Below are 19,455 nucleotides of genomic sequence, written 5' to 3' on the forward strand. Positions count from 1 at the left end.
CACTGAGTCCCCCCCCCCCCACACACACACACCAATGACTGCATTTCGAAGGACCCCTCTGTCAAGGTCCTAAAGTTTGCAGATGAAACAACGGTCATTGATCTTATCCGAGGCAGTGACGTGTCAGCCTACAGATGGGAGGTTGAGCAGCTGGTCCTGTGGTGTAGTCACAACAACCCGAAGTTGAACACGCTCAGAACAGTGGAGATGACAGTGGACTTCATCAAGAAGGCACAGCAGAGGATGCACTTCCTGTGCCAGCTCAGGAAGTTCAACCTGCCCCAGGAGCTGCTGATACAGTTCTACAGAGGAATCATCGAGTCTGTTCTCTGCACCTCCATCACTGTCTGGTTTGGCTCAACAACCAAACAGGATAGGAACAGACTCCACTGAACAGTCACTGGTGCAAGCCTGCCCTCCATGATGGGCCTGTACACTTCATGGGTCAAAAGGAGGGCAGAAAGGATCACTGCAGACCCCTCAAACCTGGGACATAATCTGTTCAAACTCCACTCTGGATGGCGTTACAGGTCACTATATGCCAAGACAACCAGGCACAAGGACAGTTTCTTCCCCCAGGCCATCACTCTGATGAACACTTGACCCACTATAGTATGACAGTATGACCGGACAAATTACCCTCAGTGCAATACCTTCCTCCAGTGCAATACCTGTACATATACATTGTACAGAATATACGAATCCATACATGTCTCTATTTTTAAGTACTCTATCTTTATTCCTATTTATCTCATTCACAATGAGTATTCCTTTGTCTGTCTGCATTGTTTAATGCCCGTTTATTTTGCATTGTTTGCACTGTTTTTTGCTTGTTAATACACTTTATATTGTTATACTACACAGCCTTATGTTGGTTTATTGTTTACTTGCCCCTTGCATGGGGATATGTACATGCACATTGAGAGCCGATGTACCAGAGTCAAATTCCTCGTGTGTCCGACACACCTGGCCAATAAAGCAGATGGAATTCACATTTTGGATAGGCAGAACTGAATTGTAAATATCTTAGTTAAATTAGTTTTCCCATTCAAGTCAGTGAGGAATTCTTACTCATCAAAATTGAACTGCAGATATCTTAAATTATAGTTTTAACTTGTCAAATACATTGTAGCGATCTATAATATGAATTCTGTTGATCTAATAAATGCTGAAACGGTGCAGTAACATAATTTCAGATATCTAAACAGGAACGTTGACTACTCAAAATGTGTGTCACTTTTGGCTCTTCCCAACAGGGGTCACCACAGCAAATTGTCACACTGACAATTCGCATTTTTGAAATTTGGCACGTGTTTTACCCTGGATTCCCTTTCTGACACAACCCTGAATTGAACCCAGGCCACAGTAGCGAGAGCACTGGATCCTAGTGGACTAGTCAAAATGTAATTGTAGATATCTGAAACTGTCAAGATACAACTGTAGATATCTTGAATTATAATTTTCACTAGTTACGTTATAATTTAGACTAGTCAATGCCGTTTTAGATATCTGAAATGCAATTATGGTTGTTCAAGTAAAACCTTTTCAATGTTAAAACGGCCTGCCATACTCTCAGACATGAAAAAAAAGTAATGGGCAGCTGTTAACATACAGTACTTGGGCAGCCCACTCAAGCAAAGTCAGTGTAAGAAACCCTGTAATGGTTGATTATTATTTTTCACACCTTCATGTTGAGGGCACCAAGTAAGAAACTTTACTTGCAAATGTGTAAGGTTAGTATATTTTGATAGTAAACCTAATAAATATTCACACCAGTAACAATATCAGCAACTGTGGTAGGAACCCTTGCAATAGCAAAACAGTAGAAATAAATCATATAATACCTGTCCTTTAGTGGCCTTGTGGGCTCCAATGCTCCTGGCCTGGATCAATCCTTCCCTCTTGCCATTTCTGAAGAGTTTTACCAAACCGTTCCATTGCTTAATGTACTCCTCCAAACGTTCCTTCAGATGGACTACACACACACACACACACACACACACAATCATTATCATTGTGATGAAACTGCCTCTTCACATTACATTTCACATAATTTTATTACATTTATATTTACCTTTCTCGCTGTGGGGTCAAAAGAACAGTCATCATGTATGACAATTTCTCACTTGCCACAGAGAACCTATAGCTCAGTTATCAATAGGATATTATGACATTTCTCTTTTTAAAACAGACAATATTTGGACTTAACAGAGAATGTGAAGGTACATAATGATGTGTTGAATGTTGGGACAAGGGCGGCATTTTGGGCACTGTATTTACCTGCATATACTCTTATTTTGTTTGACAAAAAAATTGCTTAAAATCATTTATATCTCACTTTACTGACTGTGGTCATTTAAAATGGATAACCTTAACCAACTGTAGCCAACTCAGTGAGCCTAGAGAGCTTGTCAATGAGAGAGACAAACAAATGACTGCACCCTGATCACAGCTCCACTCAGCTCTCGGTTCAGGAGGTAATGCTAGCTAGCAGCTGTCAAGAGATAACACACAACATTGCAAATGAATAAATTTCTATCCTGTCTGTAATGAAAGTGAATACTTCTTTTATATACACTGTAGTAAAGTGTTCTGTGGTCATTTAAATTTTAAACAATGTACTTAGTAAAATAAATGTAATATAATTGTGTCCTTGATTTTGTGGAAGTTATTTAAGTAAATGTCAAAAATATTTGGAATAGAACCCATTCATTCTGGTTAAATAAAACATATTTTGTTTATGCAATTTCATATAGAGAGAATGTAGAAAAAAATCCAGCCCACTGTAATCAAGCAGTTTTTAATTGAAGAACACTTCCTATCTAAGCATGCACTTATTTGAACGCAACATTGTGTGTATCATCGAACGTTAACCACAATATGTCCGAAGGGAATGCGAGTGCCTCTATCTTCTTCCATAGTCCACATTGCTTGTCTCACAAATACTTACATTGACTGGTTGACCAAGGTAAGAAAACTTTTTCCACCTAGAAACTGTTTCTTAAATCATTTTATTTTGTGGTTATCTGAAAATGGACTGTTTAGCTAGATGTCCAACATGTTTTTCACCACTTGTACTTAATGCACATGCTGCACAATTTAGGTATGCGCACAGCATAAAAGTCAGCAGTAACGTTAAGGGGAAGAGGGAGGTAACTTAGCTGCAAACAAATGTAACCTTAACCTGACAAATGCCAACATGCCCCCACTTCATTTTGGGCTAGTGATCTCTGTTGCTAACCATCTGTCTCTGCAACTGTGCAGTCTAGCATATCAGTTATCATGTGACTGTATAAGCAACATTTTATCAATACAATTTCATTACTTTTCATGTATAACCTGCTACTTAGGACAGAAGTGTATAAAGGCCTGTCGTCCTTGATAGCACCGGGCATTAACGTTAGTGGCTTGAGGGTTGCGAATTTCTCCAAACCAAACTTTTATTACGTTTCATGCATAAATCTGTTATGGCTGGCAGGTATGGGTGGACCCAATATGCAGACAAAAAGGAGTTTATTAAATAATCAAGGAATGGGTTACCAATGAAGGAGAGAGGGGAACAGAGTTCTGGACAGGACAGGTAGTCTCCGTTGGCTGCCAGGAGGTGAGGCAGGCAGGCAGCGTGGTGCTGGGGACGAAGCAGGCAAGTGGAGTACCTGGGAGTGCTTAGCTAAAGAGTGCTGAGTGGGGGAACGGAGAACTGGAGCTTCAGGTAGCAGGTGAGCGTAGACAATCAGAGTCAGTGAGCAGTTTAACGCAGCAGTGGCCAGGAACAAAGGTGTAGTAATCGTCATCACACACAGGAGAGCAGAAGAAACAGGTAAGTAGCCGATGAGTAGCTTACTCAGTGTGAAAGTGTGACAATTCTGTACGGAGATCCAGAGGAGCAGGGAAGTAACAGGTGAGTAGCTTACTCAGTAGGCAAGCAGGAGTGGTGATGGTGTCCACACACGAAGAGTCAGGGGTGCAGGTAAGCAGCAGCACAAGCCGGATAGATGATCAGGAAAACAGAGGAGCCAGAATAACATTGGGTAGCTGACAAAACATGGCATCGTCAGCAATCGGGTAAGTGTCGGAATCAAACAAGGCATGTGATTGTCAACGAACCAACAAGGGGCAAACGGAAAGAAGGGCATAAATGTAGGGAACTGAACCAGGACTAACGAGCTGCAGGTGAAGATGATCAGAGCCGATTTGAGTGATGTGGCAGAATGGTGGGGAGACGGGGGAAAAAACACAACATAAAAACAAGACGTGATGGTCCAAATCCTGACAAAATCTGCTAATTAGGGGAGAGGTGTGTCAAGGCCTGTCATGCTTGCTAGAATGGGCTATTAACATTAGTGGCTTGAGGGATGAAAACTTGTCCAAACTCAACTTTTATTATGTTTCATGAATAAATCTGCTAATTAGAGGAGAAGCGTGCAAAAGCCTGTCATGCTTGCTAGCATGGGGCATTAATGTTAGTGGCTTGAGGATGCAAACTTGTCCAAACACAACTTTCTTGCCACATGGGGCTACATCATTTTGACAAAGCCCCTTGTGGTGCTGGTGCCAGCTTCAGTGAATGCAATCCCTCATATACTGTAAGTGAATGGAAAGGATTGCATTTTCCACACCTTTGAAACTCAGTCTGAATGCAGCCTGTGACTGGGACAAACCACTTTGTTGAAGCCATCAGTTGGAGGGCCACCCCTGTCACCATGACCAGCCAGGAATTGTTCCATACCTGCACTGCCTTCCCAGGCTGGTTGCATTCACACCCACGCAGACGCCCAGTCCCAATGCCCCTGTGAAGAAGAGGAGTTCCAACACTGCCAGTGCCACAAGGACCAGGACATTGCTACCCCACAGGGTAGCCCTGCCAGCAGTGGGGACAATGATATTGCCTAACAATGTGATCAGAGCCAAGACATTATCTGCTCTGGACCCAGAGACCAAAGCCCTGTAGTCCCAGTGGTCCAGCCTCTTTAACCAGGATGGTCTTCTCTGTCATTGCTGGTGGGTTCCTGGGGGCCACCACAATATCCTCCCACTCCTGGTGCCTCGCCAGCTCTGTCATGAAGTCTTCTAGCTGGTCCACGACTCGGTGGGGGCAGGCCACTTCAGGATAATCAAGATCTTACACCAACTGTGGTCTCGCTTCCACTGGCCAGACTGTCACCAAGATGTAGTGCTTCACATCCATCAGTGTGACTCCTGCATGTCACAGAAGGGGACAGCCCAATGCTTGCATGCTCCCCTGTGGCACTACTGGGTGAGGGCCCCAGCGGAGAGAGATATGAAAGAAGAAGCACCTGTGTAGGCTCCACCACCACCTATGGAACTTTGTTATGACTGTAATGACAGCTAGCGGGGTCAGGCCATGCCATCATAAATCTTCAAAGTTACACAAAAAGCAACACCATTTCCAGACCTAACCTAGCCTTAACACAAAGCATCCCTAAATCCTATCCTCAACCAAGCAAAGAGCAGGTATATGGTTTGACACACAGCATCTGCATTGTATTTGCTCAGGTTAAGCAGTGGCTGGCCCAGCTGGCAGTCACCTCTGAGAGCCAGGTCTGTTCAATTGTCCAGCCACTGACACTGTTCTACCAAGATTGCCATACAAGAGAAGAATAACACACCCAGTGAGTCAGTAACTACATTACCACCAACACATGTTCTGTGTGGGTATACGAGTGAAGGCAAGTCTACAGGGTCGTCAGGTGGGCACCCTCTCACTAACTGCTGTTTCAATAAGTTGAGCCATTACACCAAGAAGGCTCAGCAGTGTGTTCCAATATCCCAGAACCACCCTCCTCTTTGCCTGCCATACAAGAGAAGAATAACACACCCAGTGAGTCAGTAACTACATTACCACCAACACATGTTCTGTGTGGGTATACGAGTGAAGGCAAGTCTACAGGGTCGTCAGGTGGGCACCCTCTCACTAACTGCTGTTTCAATAAGTTGAGCCATTACACCAAGAAGGCTCAGCAGTGTGTTCCAATATCCCAGAACCACCCTCCTCTTTGCCTGCACTCACACACCCAACAAAACCCTTCATCTACTCTATTAGTAATTCAGGCTAACCGTTACTAAACAGTCTCTAGTAAACATTTCAACTGCTATTCTAGCTGCCAATCATTTAAAATAACTCACCAAACACTGACAGACACTAATATTTTTAAACACTGGCCCCACAGGCCACCAAGCCCCAAAATGTGGTAGCCAAATTACATTTTTGGTGGCCCAAATATAAATGCATGTACAAACATACATTGATGCAGAATGCAGAAAACACAATTTAATGCAACTTAACAGCCTTCATGTGACACTTTAATATAGAGACTTAACAGAATTAAAATATGAAGGGTATTTATTTCAACTAAAAACTTTAGTTCATTTATAAATAAAAATAAAATACCTTCTGCTTTCTTTTCTCCAATCAGACTTCCACATTTTACCAACTGTCATCTATATCTAGCATTCAGACAGTTGTCAGTTTGGTCTGTTGTATTATCTCTTTGATTCACTCTTTGTCCATACCTGGGTAGCACCTGTAAGCACCAAGTGTCACCATGAATCAGTGTTTTCTCCACTTCTCTTTCTCAACTTCTACTGCTCACTCGAACATTTCGTTCCGATTACAAAAACACCATTATATTTTATTATCAAAATCATTATTGGAATAAAATCACTCTTACTTAGGTTCATTGTCACATTACTATTCATTAAGCAAAACATACTAAGAAAGTCATGTTCAAAATTAACCTTACTTATTACTTCAGCTTCCTACTTTATGCCTTTAGCTATTATATCTTAAAAAAAAAATCATTCTCTCCCCTTTCCATTCCCTCTTGGCGCTTTCCCCTTCCACCTCGGGGTCCGGTTCATCCACCACCACATATTCTTCATTCTCCTCAATTTCTTCCTTTTCTTCTTCACACAGGTTTACTAATTCTTCTGCCATCAGTCTGGGTGTGATAGGGGAAAAGTAGTTTACCATCAACTCCTCCATGTACTCCTCTTCAACAAAGTGGTGTTTTGTGTCATGGGTGCATTCTCTTCTGGACCAAGCAGCACTTTCTTATCCTTTTCCTGCCTTTACTATAATTTCCTCATTCTCTGCTTCTTTGAATGTTGGACATTCCAATATCTCTTGCATATACTCTTGTTGTTCTTTTGAGACTTCTATTTGGAATGAGACAATTTGTCTTGTGCCTTCCTCCAGCTCTTCCTGTAGGGTTAATTCAGTCACTGGATCCCCAAAGGCCAGCGTTCTTCTTCAATCTCAGTGGCCTCTGACCTTTCATTGCCTCTTTTTATCACTTCTTCCAAGCTTTTAGCAGGAACATGTTTTTACAGCCTCACTAACAACCTCTCCATGGGTTCCAGGGACTGAGGAGGGCCTTCTTTGGGTAGCACCACAGGCTCTTGCAGAAGTTTCCTTCTCTTCATCCAAATCAAAGCCCATGAATTCTCAATGTGACACCAGATGATTTTGGAATTGGTCTTGTGCACTGTGTAGGCCACCACTCTTCTCTTATATCTCAACACTTTGACCATCACTGGATAATATCTGGTTCCTGGATAATTGTGTCCTGTCATCTAGGTCCACCCCACTTAATGGGTTGACCTCCTTGTGCACTTTGCCAAGGACTCCAGGAAAATTACATGTTCTGTTTCAGCAAGAGAGGATTTCTTTACTCGACTGAACTTTGTCACCCCTAAAACTTTCAGCATGTCACTATATAGAATACATTTGGAGCACATATCCCTTCACAGTTGCTCACAAATGGTGATACTCTTTTAGGTCAGTGGAGCAACCAACACAGTAAGGAGCAATCTGGAATACAGCAGGTTCAGTTATTACTCAGTCATCAGCAAAACATTATCCACACTTAGCAAGCATTATCCAACTGGCAGAAGTTCACTGCTCTATTACTAGTGATTGGCATGGGCATGGGCATGGGAAAGACTTATCAGATGTTCTTGGATGACCCCTGCCAGTCTAATCAACAGGGAAAAGATAACCAAACATCACACGCTAAAATACCACAAGCAGGTTGGAAGACAGCTTGGTTAAACACAGAGATGCATACTCCCCAAATCACCAATCTGATGAGCTGGTTGATCCATGCTAAAACAAATGCAAATTTGACCTTCATCACTAATACCGCCACATAGGCAAGGAGGATGATAGCCATCAGGCCCGCCATGCTGATATTGATCCAATACATCACAGGAGTCTATAAGGAAGCAGTGTCAAGGCTTAGCCATATTACCAAACGCCAGTGTTGCATCTTCCATCTCACTGGCCTTTCATTGCCACCTTTTTTGCTTTTTCCAGGCTCTCCCCAGAACCTGTGTTTACAGTCTCACTGACAACATAATCCATAATCTTAACAAAAGTATGTCACTTCTGCATGTTGCCCTAAAACAGAGTAGCTTGTGCTGATTAATATCAAGTCCAGCTGGTATCCTTAGTACTAAATGCGACTTCACCAGCGTCTGCAAATAGCTACTTAAGCAGAAACTGGTGGACCTGCCCCAAAATTGACAACTGATTTGTTCACGACCTTATCACAATGCATCAAGTGCCAGCGTTACACCTAACTAGTTTTGAACTAATTTCAATGTCACTGACAAATTTCCAGTGTCAGAGTAAAATCATAAGAATTTTGCTACAGTCATGTGCTCCCATCATCTCAATTGCTTAGTGTAAGGTGATGATTCAAGCTGTTTTAATTCTGTGTTTTTCTCATCTTAGTGTTTCAATAAGATCAACCATGTTTAATACTATCATAAGTCTTTAGTCTTGGCTCATGCAAACATTGTAAACAACCAATAGGTGAGGTCTCTCCAGAGAAACAGCAGTAACTATGATGGAGACTCTGTTGAGGCATCAGAAGGCATTGGCTCTGTTGGATCATTACAAAGAAGGAGGAACTGGTGGAGTTGTGGAGTGAGCAAGAGCGTCTCTTTGATGAGTCATCCAATTTGTACCATGATAGAGTGGAGAAAAAGAAAGACCTTGGTTTCCCTTTTCAGTCAACCAGGTGATCTTTATTTTTGGCAGTTTTTTTTGCACCAAAGCAAAACACTGCACATTGATGTGCAGCTGTAGCCAAATGCTGCTTTTATTTCTGCTCCATTTTCAATTCTTTCTTCTTATAACTTCCCACCAAGAGCATGAAGTGCAGCTGTAGCCAAATGCTGCTTTTACAGTGCCTTGCGAAAGTATTCAGCCCCCTTGAACTTTGCGACCTTTTGCCACATTTTAGGCTTCAAACATAAAGATATAAAACTGTAATTTTCTGTGAAGAATCAACAACAAGTGGGACACAATCATGAAGTGGAACGAAATTTATTGGATATTTCAAACGTTTTTAACAAATAAAAAACTGAAAAAATGGGCGTGCAAAATTATTCAGCCCCTTTACTTTCAGTGCAGCAAACTCACTCCAGAAGTTCAGTGAGGATCTCTGAATGATCCAATGTTGACCTAAATGACTAATGATGATAAATAGAATCCACCTGTGTGTAATCAAGTCTCCGTATAAATGCACCTGCACTGTGATAGTCTCAGAGGTCCGTTTAAAGCGCAGAGAGCATCATGAAGAACAAGGAACACACCAGGAACACACCAGGCAGGTCCGAGATACTGTTGTGGAGAAGTTTAACGCCGGATTTGGATACAAAAAGATTTCCCAAGCTTTAAACACCCCAAGGAGCACTGTGCAAGCGATAATATTGAAATGGAAGGAGTATCAGACCACTGCAAATCCACCAAGACCTGGCCGTCCCTCTAAACTTTCAGCGCATACAAGGAGAAGACTGATCAGAGAGGCAGCCAAGAGGCCCATGATCACTCTGGATGAACTGCAGAGATCTACAGCTGAGGTGGGAGACTCTGTCCATAGGACAACAACCAGTCGTATACTGCACAAATCTGGCCTTTATGGAAGAGTGGCAAGAAGAAAGCCATTTCTTAAAGATAGCCATAAAAAGTGTCGTTTAAAGTTTGCCACAAGCCACCTGGGAGACACACCAAACGTGGAAGAAGGTGCTCTGGTCAGATAAAACCAAAATCGAACTTTTTGGCAACAATGCAAAACATTATGTTTGGCGTAAAAGCAACACAGCTCATCACCCTGAACACACCATCCCCACTGTCAAACATGGTGGTGGCAGCATCATGGTTTGGGCCTGCTTTTCTTCAGCAGGGACAGGGAAGATGGTTAAAATTGATGGGAAGAGGGATGGAGCCAAATACAGGACCATTCTGGAAGGAAACCTGATGGAGTCTGCAAAAGACCTGAGACTGGGACGGAGATTTGTCTTCCAACAAGACAATGATCCAAAACATAAAGCAAAATCTACAATGGAATGGTTCACAAATAAACATATCCAGGTGTTAGAATGGCCAAGTCAAAGTCCAGACCTGAATCCAATCGAGAATCTGTGGAAAGAACTGAAAACTGCTGTTCACAAACGCTCTCCATCCAACCTCACTGAGCTCGAGCTGTTTTGCAAGGAGGAATGGGCAAAAATTTCAGTCTCTCGATGTGCAAAACTGATAGAGACATACCCCAAGCGACTTACAGCTGTAATCGCAGCAAAAGGTGGCGCTACAAAGTATTAACTTAAGGGGGCTGAATAATTTTGCACGCCCAATTTTTCAGTTTTTTATTTGTTAAAAAAGTTTGAAATATCCAATAAATTTCATTCCACTTCATGATTGTGTCCCACTTGTTGTTGATTCTTCACAAAAAATTACAGTTTTATATCTTTATGTTTGAAGCCTGAAATGTGGCAAAAGGTCGCAAAGTTCAAGGGGGCCGAATACTTTCGCAAGACACTGTATTTCTGCTCCATTTTCAATTCTTTCTTCTTATAACTTCCCACCAAGAGCATGATGAGAAGTAGTCTCAAGAGAAATCTAGCTGCAGTCTTGCAAATAGGTCCCTTGCAAAATCATAGTCTATGACTAAAACTTTGTGTGATTAATGAAACATTGTCTTTAAATGTGAGAGGGTCACAGGACTTCGGTCTTTTAAAAGTCATTTCTGAGTCTCATCCTAGTCTTCTATGTGAAGAACGCAAACCCACCTTTGTTGCTGAAATCATCTATCATGACTATCTCAGCAAGGTATTTTCTGGGAGTTCTCTTGATGACACTGTGGATGGTTCTCATTAGTGTTGACCAGCCTTCATTGTGGAAGACTATCACCACACTGGCAGTCAGCAATCTGTCATCATAATGCCAGTACTTACACCTAGAGAGGCAAGATGGAGCAGCAAGTCAGTAGCAGGTCAGTTACATTAACTTAATTTCTTACTTAATGTTACAGGTTGTCATTAGAAATGTTGCTGCTCTCTCTCTAATGGAACACAGTTTGTCATCAGGGTTAATGACTATTTTTCATCATGTTCTTCTGGTTCAGGAGTATGGTATGCTGTGCAATGATTTTAGGGTCTGAATTGTGCTGGAATGTGTGTTGGATAAGTCTCCTAGGCAAAAAATGAAAGGACAGAGGGGTATCATTTGAAGCAAATCTGCATGCAGGAAAGAGAGGGTTACAGAGGAATTCTTTAAAGATAACTAACAGACTTACTCCCATCCACCTCAAAGTGGTGGAGAAAACACCACCCGTGATTTCTAGGAAAGACTAAAGAATGCTTTTAGAAGTAATAAAACTTCCAACACCAGACATTTTCCAAGTTTTATGGTTCCGAAACTGCATTATTTTCAGTGAATGGATTACACATCGCATTATGTGTTCGTATGCTGATTGCCCAACTCAACTGAACTCAAATGGGCACTCTTAGAGAAAGAGAATATATTTTTATGACTGATCTAACGCAGATTTGGGCTTGTGTCAGCTTTGTACCACCAAATCCACAGACAATCCTCCCCCTTCCCTTTGACTCACATAGCTGCATATATATTTAACTATGTGAGTCGAAGTCTGACACCAAGAACAGTAAAGTTGGAGGAAACTCAAACAAACCCAGGACAATTGCTTTCCTATAAAATCTCACTATCTACATAAGACCCCTTGGAATGCAGGTTTTCCAACTTCCATAAAATACCCCTGTTCCTTCTGTATTCTTTCTCTTCTAACAGTGAAAATGTTATATTGGACTTACAAAATAAAAATATTGTGAGCCAAAATGTATAATGTATAATGTTCAGTAAGGTCACAGGAAATAGTTCTATTACATGTGGTTTAAATCTGCCTGATTCTATGCAATGTTTAGTCTGATTCATTTCATAAGAAAGACCAACATATCTGAGCAAATCTTTGAAAGATCACTAGTGACACCCTGTGATGATAGCTGGATATCGTATCCTTTGTAACATAACCCTTACAGAACTATAGATTCTACTTGACCCTTTATATAGGGCACTTACTGAAATACTGAAATACCTGAAAATTCAAAATTTCAACCCTAGACTATTATTGGAAAATGTCATTTTTAAACAATTTTCTTTACTTTTTCATAGTCAAGTTGCAAATCATGGTCAATATAGCTTCTTGAACATCTAGAGTAATAATTTTCCAAGACACATTTACTTAAACATAAAAATGTGCAAAAATATAATAGTAGTTATTCTCTATAAATATTCATAGCAATTTAGAATGCCCACAGCAGTTCCCAAATGTGGTTCCTTGCCCAATAAAGGGTTCATCTTGACCAATTCCAGGGCACCAGCCCAATTCCAGGGCTCCAGACTAACATTTAATACTGGTGGCACCGGTGCCATCAAGTCTCTCAGGTGGTGGCACCACTGCCAGATTTGGTGGTACCACCTCTGTTGTACAAGGTAATGCAAAAGAATCAGTATCTTTCACAATTATTTTAAGTAACCTTACCATCCAGTGTGTGTATAGACTATATGTATAAAGAAATTCAGAGAAAGGGAGATGTATGGAACACCATAAATGGGAAAATCACTTCTGGAACAAGTTTACACCTCCTTTTATGTAGGCCAGACACTTTAGTGCTCTATAGCCAAGCAGTCAACATAATGATAATGATGACACTGATGAGGATGGGCTATCATAATTCAACTGAAGTACAGTATAAACTGATGAATTGCATGCATGTTTTGCCATCTGTGTACGTGATTTAATTTGAGCTAATTAGCTTTTTCTTCTGAAGAAAAATTTCTGCTTTTTGGACATCATGCGCAGTTCAGCTCTCTCACTTGCCTGGGTAGTGCCAGCTCATTTTTGGACTAAAGTTACTAGTAGCCTACTACTTAAAGAAGGATTTGATGGTGGGTTTCACCCACTACCAAATTCAAACTGGGACTTCACTAGACGCGAGCAGTGTGTATGCACAACGTGTTTGATCCATTCAATCCACACTGACTCCAGGATCCCAGCAGCATCTCTCATCAAACAGCTGTCTGTCAGGAAGAAGACAGCACAATCAGACTGACTGACAGCAGAAATGTAACGGACAAAAGTAGTTTGTAGGCTCATCATCAAGAAATCAGCAGCATTTACACATATGGTTTTATTAATTTTAATTTTCCCGTATTGCTACAAAAGACGGTGAGAAAATCTTAGTGACAGCATGAGCCTGGATCCATCACAAGAGATTCAAGCAATATTTTCCAACATAAACAGGCGATCTACCTGATTTAAGCAGCTGCTCGTGGCAAATACACTTCAAACGCGCCCAAGGAAAAAATAGACTTTAAGCATAAAAAAGGGGTCTAGGGATGATGTGTGTGTGTCTCAGAGTCAACGTGGACCAACACAATTGATTGACTGGAAGTCTCTGCCTCATGAGACAGGCGAGTGACAGACCTGGAGATAAACGTAAAAAGTATTGCAGCAATTGTTCTACAGTGATAGCAGTCATTCATAGATAACTCGTTTATTTGGTAGTTGCACCCAATGTGACCTTTGAAAAAAAGTCAGTCGTTCCTTAAATAAATTTGGTCTCAAAATGCAATTGATCACTTGCGGTCTGGAGCCTTGAATTCTAACTCTCCTAAAGTACCGCTAAACATGACAGTTTAGAAACTGTGTGATTGTTCATTTTATTAACTCTGCTGATAACCAATTGTTTTAATTCAGAGATTAACTTTTCTTTGTCTTCTTTATAATATGCCTATTCTATACTTGCTTAATGCTTAGACTGTGTTGCTTATACTTCATGTTTGTTATGTTCATAAATTATGATCATGTGCATTTCAAATAGCAGCCACGATAGAAAAAAGTAGAAGTTATGAACCCAATGTAAAATAACCCAAACACAGAAATACTTTAAGTAATAATTTTAATTTCCCCTTAGAATTTGAGTCTTAACAGTCACACCCAGAAACAGGGTGTGAACTTTTCCACAGCGCGTTTCTAAAAGAGCCAATCAGGAAAGCCCCTCAAAGACACCGCATCTGAGCCAATCAGAGATCTACACCTCTGATGGAAAAACTACTGGACAAGAAGCTTTCCTTCTTGTGTGTAACTAATGTTTACTCTGAGCAAATGTGCAGTCATTGTAAAAGGATGTTCTTTAGCTTACAGAAGTCCTTCGTCTCACCTTGTTAAATTTTTCTAACATATTTGGTCTTTCGAGCTTGATTCCAAGACCTCTTGTCCTCTCTGGGACTCCTGCATAAAGCCCTTGACCCTATTCTAATTAGGGGAATAGTCTGGATACAAGGCCAGACACCGCTAGAGAGGAGTAACGAATCTAAAGAATTAATGCCTTCCCATCCTGGAAGACAGAGACTCCAGCCCCTAAACCCCAGAATAATCTGTGTGACAGGAGACTGACCGCTCTTGGTCTCTATTTCCCAGGTGAGGGCAGCCACCACACAGGACGTGGGCAGAATGGTGTCTGGTGACGGTTCTTCCTGAATGGATCCAAACTGTGTGGACAGGGCATCGGATTTGGTGTTCTTGGATCCAGGAGATTCGGTCAGGGTAAAAATGGAACCTGCCAAAGAATAAAGCCCACTGGGCTTGTCGGGTGTTGAGTCTTTTGGCAAACTGAAGGTAGGACAGGTTCTTATGGTCCATCCAAACAAGAAACGCTCCCTCCAGTAAATGCCTCCACTCCTCCAGAGCTAGCTTGATCACTAGGAACTCCTGATTGCCCCCATCATAATTTCACTCAGCCGGGGAGAGATGGTGGGAGAAGAAGGCACAAGGGTGAAGGAGACCATCCCTGGCCAAGCTCTGACTCAGCATTGCCCCCACTCCTGTGTCTGAAGCATACACCTCAACAATAAACTGTCGGCAGGGATCAGGTTGGGTGGGGACCAGGGCGGAGGAGAATCGATCCTTCAGAAACTGGAAGGTCCGACCTGCCTCCTGTCCAGGTGAACTTAGTGACTGGGGAGGTGAGCTTGGCAAGGGGAGCTACAACAGTGCTAAAATTGAGTACAAAGTGTCTGTAGAAATTTGCAAAGCCCAGGAAATGCTACAGCTCTTTGTGGGTCTGGGGAACTGGCCATTCAGTTACTGCACATACCTTGTTGGAGTCTGCCCTGATCCCCCCTTGCTCAATGATAAAGCCCAGAAAGCTGATCGTGCCCACATGGAACTCGCATTTTTCTGCCTTAACAAACAGGCGGTTTTCGTGTAACCGTTTGAGTACCTGATGGACGTGTTGTATGTGCTCGGTGGGGGTGCAAGAAAAAACAAGAATGTTGTCAGGATACACAAAAAAAGACCGGTTAAGGAAATCATGGAGAACATCATTCACAAGGGCCTGGAAGACGGCTGGGGCATTGGTGAGCCCAAACGGCATCACCAAGTATTCGAAATGCCCCAAAGGGGTTTTGAAGGCCGCCCCCAGACCTCTCCCAGGTCATGATATTCTATTGGTACCCGAGAGAGGTCCGGTGGTGTAGGTTTAGGTTCCGGAGCCAGCGATGGTGATGGCAGGAGGGCTGAATGGAGGCAATGTGAGGGTTATGGTGCTTTAACCAGGTGTGACCAAGAACTAACGGTGTCTGCAGGGAGTGAAAAATGTAAAGATGGATACATTATGAAAAAAATAATGGTAATATTATTCTGGGGTCTCTCCCAGACGACTGGTGTAATATTACTGTTACAGTGTTTAATAAGGAAGGATAAGATCTGCAAGTGCAAAAGGTGGCTCATGCTGACATGTGGTGGTACTGTGGAGGAAGACAGCTGGAGTGGTGAGTGTGCTCTGGTGCAGCTGGTTATGCTTTGTTAACTTTATCAACTTCTGTTAAAACCTTGCAGAGTCCACACGTTCCACAACACCTTGCTGAACAGGTTGAACCAACCAGCCTGATGGCATGGCAGAATCGTACTGTGCTAGACATGCTGCTAGCTGAAAAGGGTGGTGTCTGTAAAATGTTTGGCATAGAATATTGCATGTTCATCCCTAATGACAAGGCACCTGATGGCACAATTATCCGTGCCATCACAGGAGTCGCTGGCCGAAAACACAGGCATCGATGCACCTTTTACCTCCCTGCTGGAACGGTGGTTTGGGAGAGATAAGGATCTGGTTTTGTCTCTTTTTACTTCTGTGTGTATAGCAGCAGCTGTTCTGAGCTAATGTGGGTGTTGTTGTATACCATGTTTCAGATGACTTTTGCAATGTTTAATTGATACTGCACTGACAAAGAACCAGTTGTACATGGCACTCTCACAGACAGATGATTTGGTGGCCCTTTCTCCCACTTCCTGTCTCACTACCACTGTATGAAAATTCTATTTTTCCAATATGCTGAAGCTTCAACTTATTTTGACCATGCTTTAATGTTGAAGCAGAATATGAAGTGTAATACAACAATGAACATGATGCTGACAATTGAAAGAAGTGGTACCTAATGAAGATCTTACTTGTAGAGGAACATAGATTCTTGCCTGTTCTGTAAATACATTTGTTCTTTATTGACATTTGTTTAGAGTATTTTTCTTATATATGTTTGTTTTGTAGTGGTTCAAGTTACAAGTTAATATGTACAATATGTACAAATTCCTGTGTTCCAGCAGCAATAGAGAGCAGCAACAAAACACCATAAGAACAACCATCACACACATATCTTGAGAAACAAATTCCAAAGTACCTAAAACCAGACAGAATATAGTATTTGAGAGACAATCAAGAACAAGAATGATCCTCCCACAATTAATCCCTGAGAACACATCAAAATACCCATGAACAAGACAAAATATAGTATTCAAGAGAGATCAAGAAATCAAGGACAAGAATATTACTCCCATAATTAATCCCACAATGGGGGAAATACCTGTATTCAATACCTGTTTCAAAGACAGTTTATGTGTAGGAAATCAACATACCACACAAACCAGATATGGACATCAAAGGCCTAGCCTCATCTCCATGACTACAAGGGACAAACTCCCCTCTGGCTTTGTGACTTTCACTACACTAGAATACACATCTTGGACTTTGCACTCTGACCTTAGACAATAAGTTTGAGCTAGTTAAAACAAACCCAAGACAGTTGCTCCCCTTATCTGATCCATTTCCAATGGAACACAGACTCTAGGACCATTTCACCCTTATTTAACCTCCCAATCTCAACAGGGCTACATTGGAATGTGGAGAGACCGCCATAAAACTGGGCTTAATATTCACTCCCTCTTTGACAATGGAACTGTTCTTGGATTTGATGTGAAATTGGGTTAACAAAAGGCTATGTAAAATATCCACAAGAAAGTTGGAAATATTTTAGTCAAGCTGATAAATGATTTCAGAACTGGTTTATACAAAAGTCTTTGCATGAAGTTTGATGTAAATGTGCCTATTGTCTTTAAGATGGCTCAAACTCACAAAAGATTACTTTCAAGTTAACCTCAACCCTCTTAACTAAGAGTATTGCTCCAAATACTAGTTTAGAAAATGTAAATGCTTTTGTTTTTGATTCTAATTTTATGATTGTGTGCTTAACAAAATTCTAGCTTATATGCTTTAAAGTTAACCTTCCTTTCTCCCTGCAGAATACACCATTCTCATATGCTTGTTTAATATTTAAATTGTGTTGCTTAAATTTTGAGTTCTTTCAAACTGATTATATGAAATGTGCATTTCAAGTGTCAGCCATGATGGAGGTATGACCTTTTCACAGTGCACTCCTAAAAAAAAAGGTTAAAAAAAGTTACTATAACAACAGAGTTCCAGCCAGACAGACAGACAGAGGACTCCAACTGGTACACCAACCAGTCGAAGCGAAGCTGGCACATGACTACTCGAGTAGCATCTCTCGTTGCTCTCAGAAGAGAATGAAAAACAAAAGAATGAAGAAAGTTAAGGTCTAGACCATATTTTGTAAAGTGTCCTGAGATGACTGTTGTGATTTGGTGCTATACAAATAAAAAGGAATTGAACTGAAATTAATTTCTCAAATAACTCATTTATATTTTATATATAAGCTGGCTTACTTAATTTACTAAATAAGCAGATAGCCTAGGATAACGTGATTTGCCCTGATATTATTGTGGCGACCCTGACCAGCCGTTGATGTTCATGTGTTCTGTTGTGTGCAAATGGGTTTGACAATGTTATTGAAGGCTGTTCATGTATTTGGTACCGCTGTTTTCTGCAAAATGCCACGCTGTTCTGGCCAATGTTGGATGGGGGGAGGAACAAGTGCGGGAGGTGATAAGAGGGATGACAGGTGGGCGTGTTGTTTAGATTCTGTTGGCGCGTCCCGGTACATGGTCGAGTTCCGAGGGAGTTGTGTGTTGCTGCCTTTTTGTTGTTCATCTTCTGTGAGTACATGGTGCCATGTTATGCAGCATTTTCAACTGCTTTCTTTAATCCGTTTAATAAAACCCAAAAAAAAGACAAAGAAGATGTTCTCCTCACTGTCAGCATAGGTGCTAGCGCATAGCTGGCTAGTTAGTTGTCTCAGTATAGGACAGGGTCGGGCCAGCTCCTCTCAACCGAGCTAGCGGTCGTCACACTGGTGTCAGAAGTGGGATTAAAACGGCCGTAGAACGGCACCATGGAGAGGAGTCTGGTCGAATTAGAGAGGGAAATTGAGGAGAGCACCTTCCAGCTGAGACGGCTGGAAAGGCAGTTGCACCCGGACGGTGCGAGTGCACCACGGCTAGCGCGACAGGAGGCGAGCAGCTAGCCCCCGGTCGGGGTGGCCTGCAGCTATGACGGCACCGAACTTCGGGGACGAATCGCACCGGCCACAAAGGTCAAGACTAAAGCTGCCCAGGTACGGGGGACTGACTCCGCTTGAGCCGTACTTGGCGCAGCTCGACCTCACGGCCTACCACGGAGGTTGGAGCCAGGAGGAGACAGCAGTGCGGCTGGCTCTCGCTCTGGAAGGTGACGCATTGCAGGCCCTCCTCGACCTCTCCCCAGAAGGGCAGTCGGACCTGGCCGCCTTGAGAACAGCACTTCACCGGTGCTTCGGGACGAGTGTGTCGGCAGAGAGGTCCAGGGAGGAGCTGGCAGCGAGACACCGGCGGCAGGGAA

At 42.2% G+C, this 19,455-nt stretch overlaps 1 protein-coding gene across 2 annotated transcripts in view; it reads right to left on the minus strand.

The window, feature by feature from the left end:
- galnt7 (UDP-N-acetyl-alpha-D-galactosamine: polypeptide N-acetylgalactosaminyltransferase 7) overlaps positions 1-19,455 on the minus strand; it is an 89,950-nt gene that overhangs the window by 46,553 nt on the left and 23,942 nt on the right. For both annotated transcript variants that reach the window (XM_020621463.1, XM_020621462.1), the window contains exons 4-5: positions 11,101-11,267; positions 1,845-1,975 (exon numbers count right to left, since the gene is read on the minus strand). In XM_020621463.1, the coding sequence (XP_020477119.1) occupies positions 1,845-1,975; positions 11,101-11,267 (298 nt within the window). The remainder of the gene's footprint in view (positions 1-1,844; positions 1,976-11,100; positions 11,268-19,455) is intronic.

The sequence above is a fragment of the Monopterus albus genome, unplaced genomic scaffold (genome assembly GCF_001952655.1).
Source record: "Monopterus albus unplaced genomic scaffold, M_albus_1.0 scaffold260.1, whole genome shotgun sequence".
Taxonomy (NCBI): domain Eukaryota; kingdom Metazoa; phylum Chordata; class Actinopteri; order Synbranchiformes; family Synbranchidae; genus Monopterus; species Monopterus albus.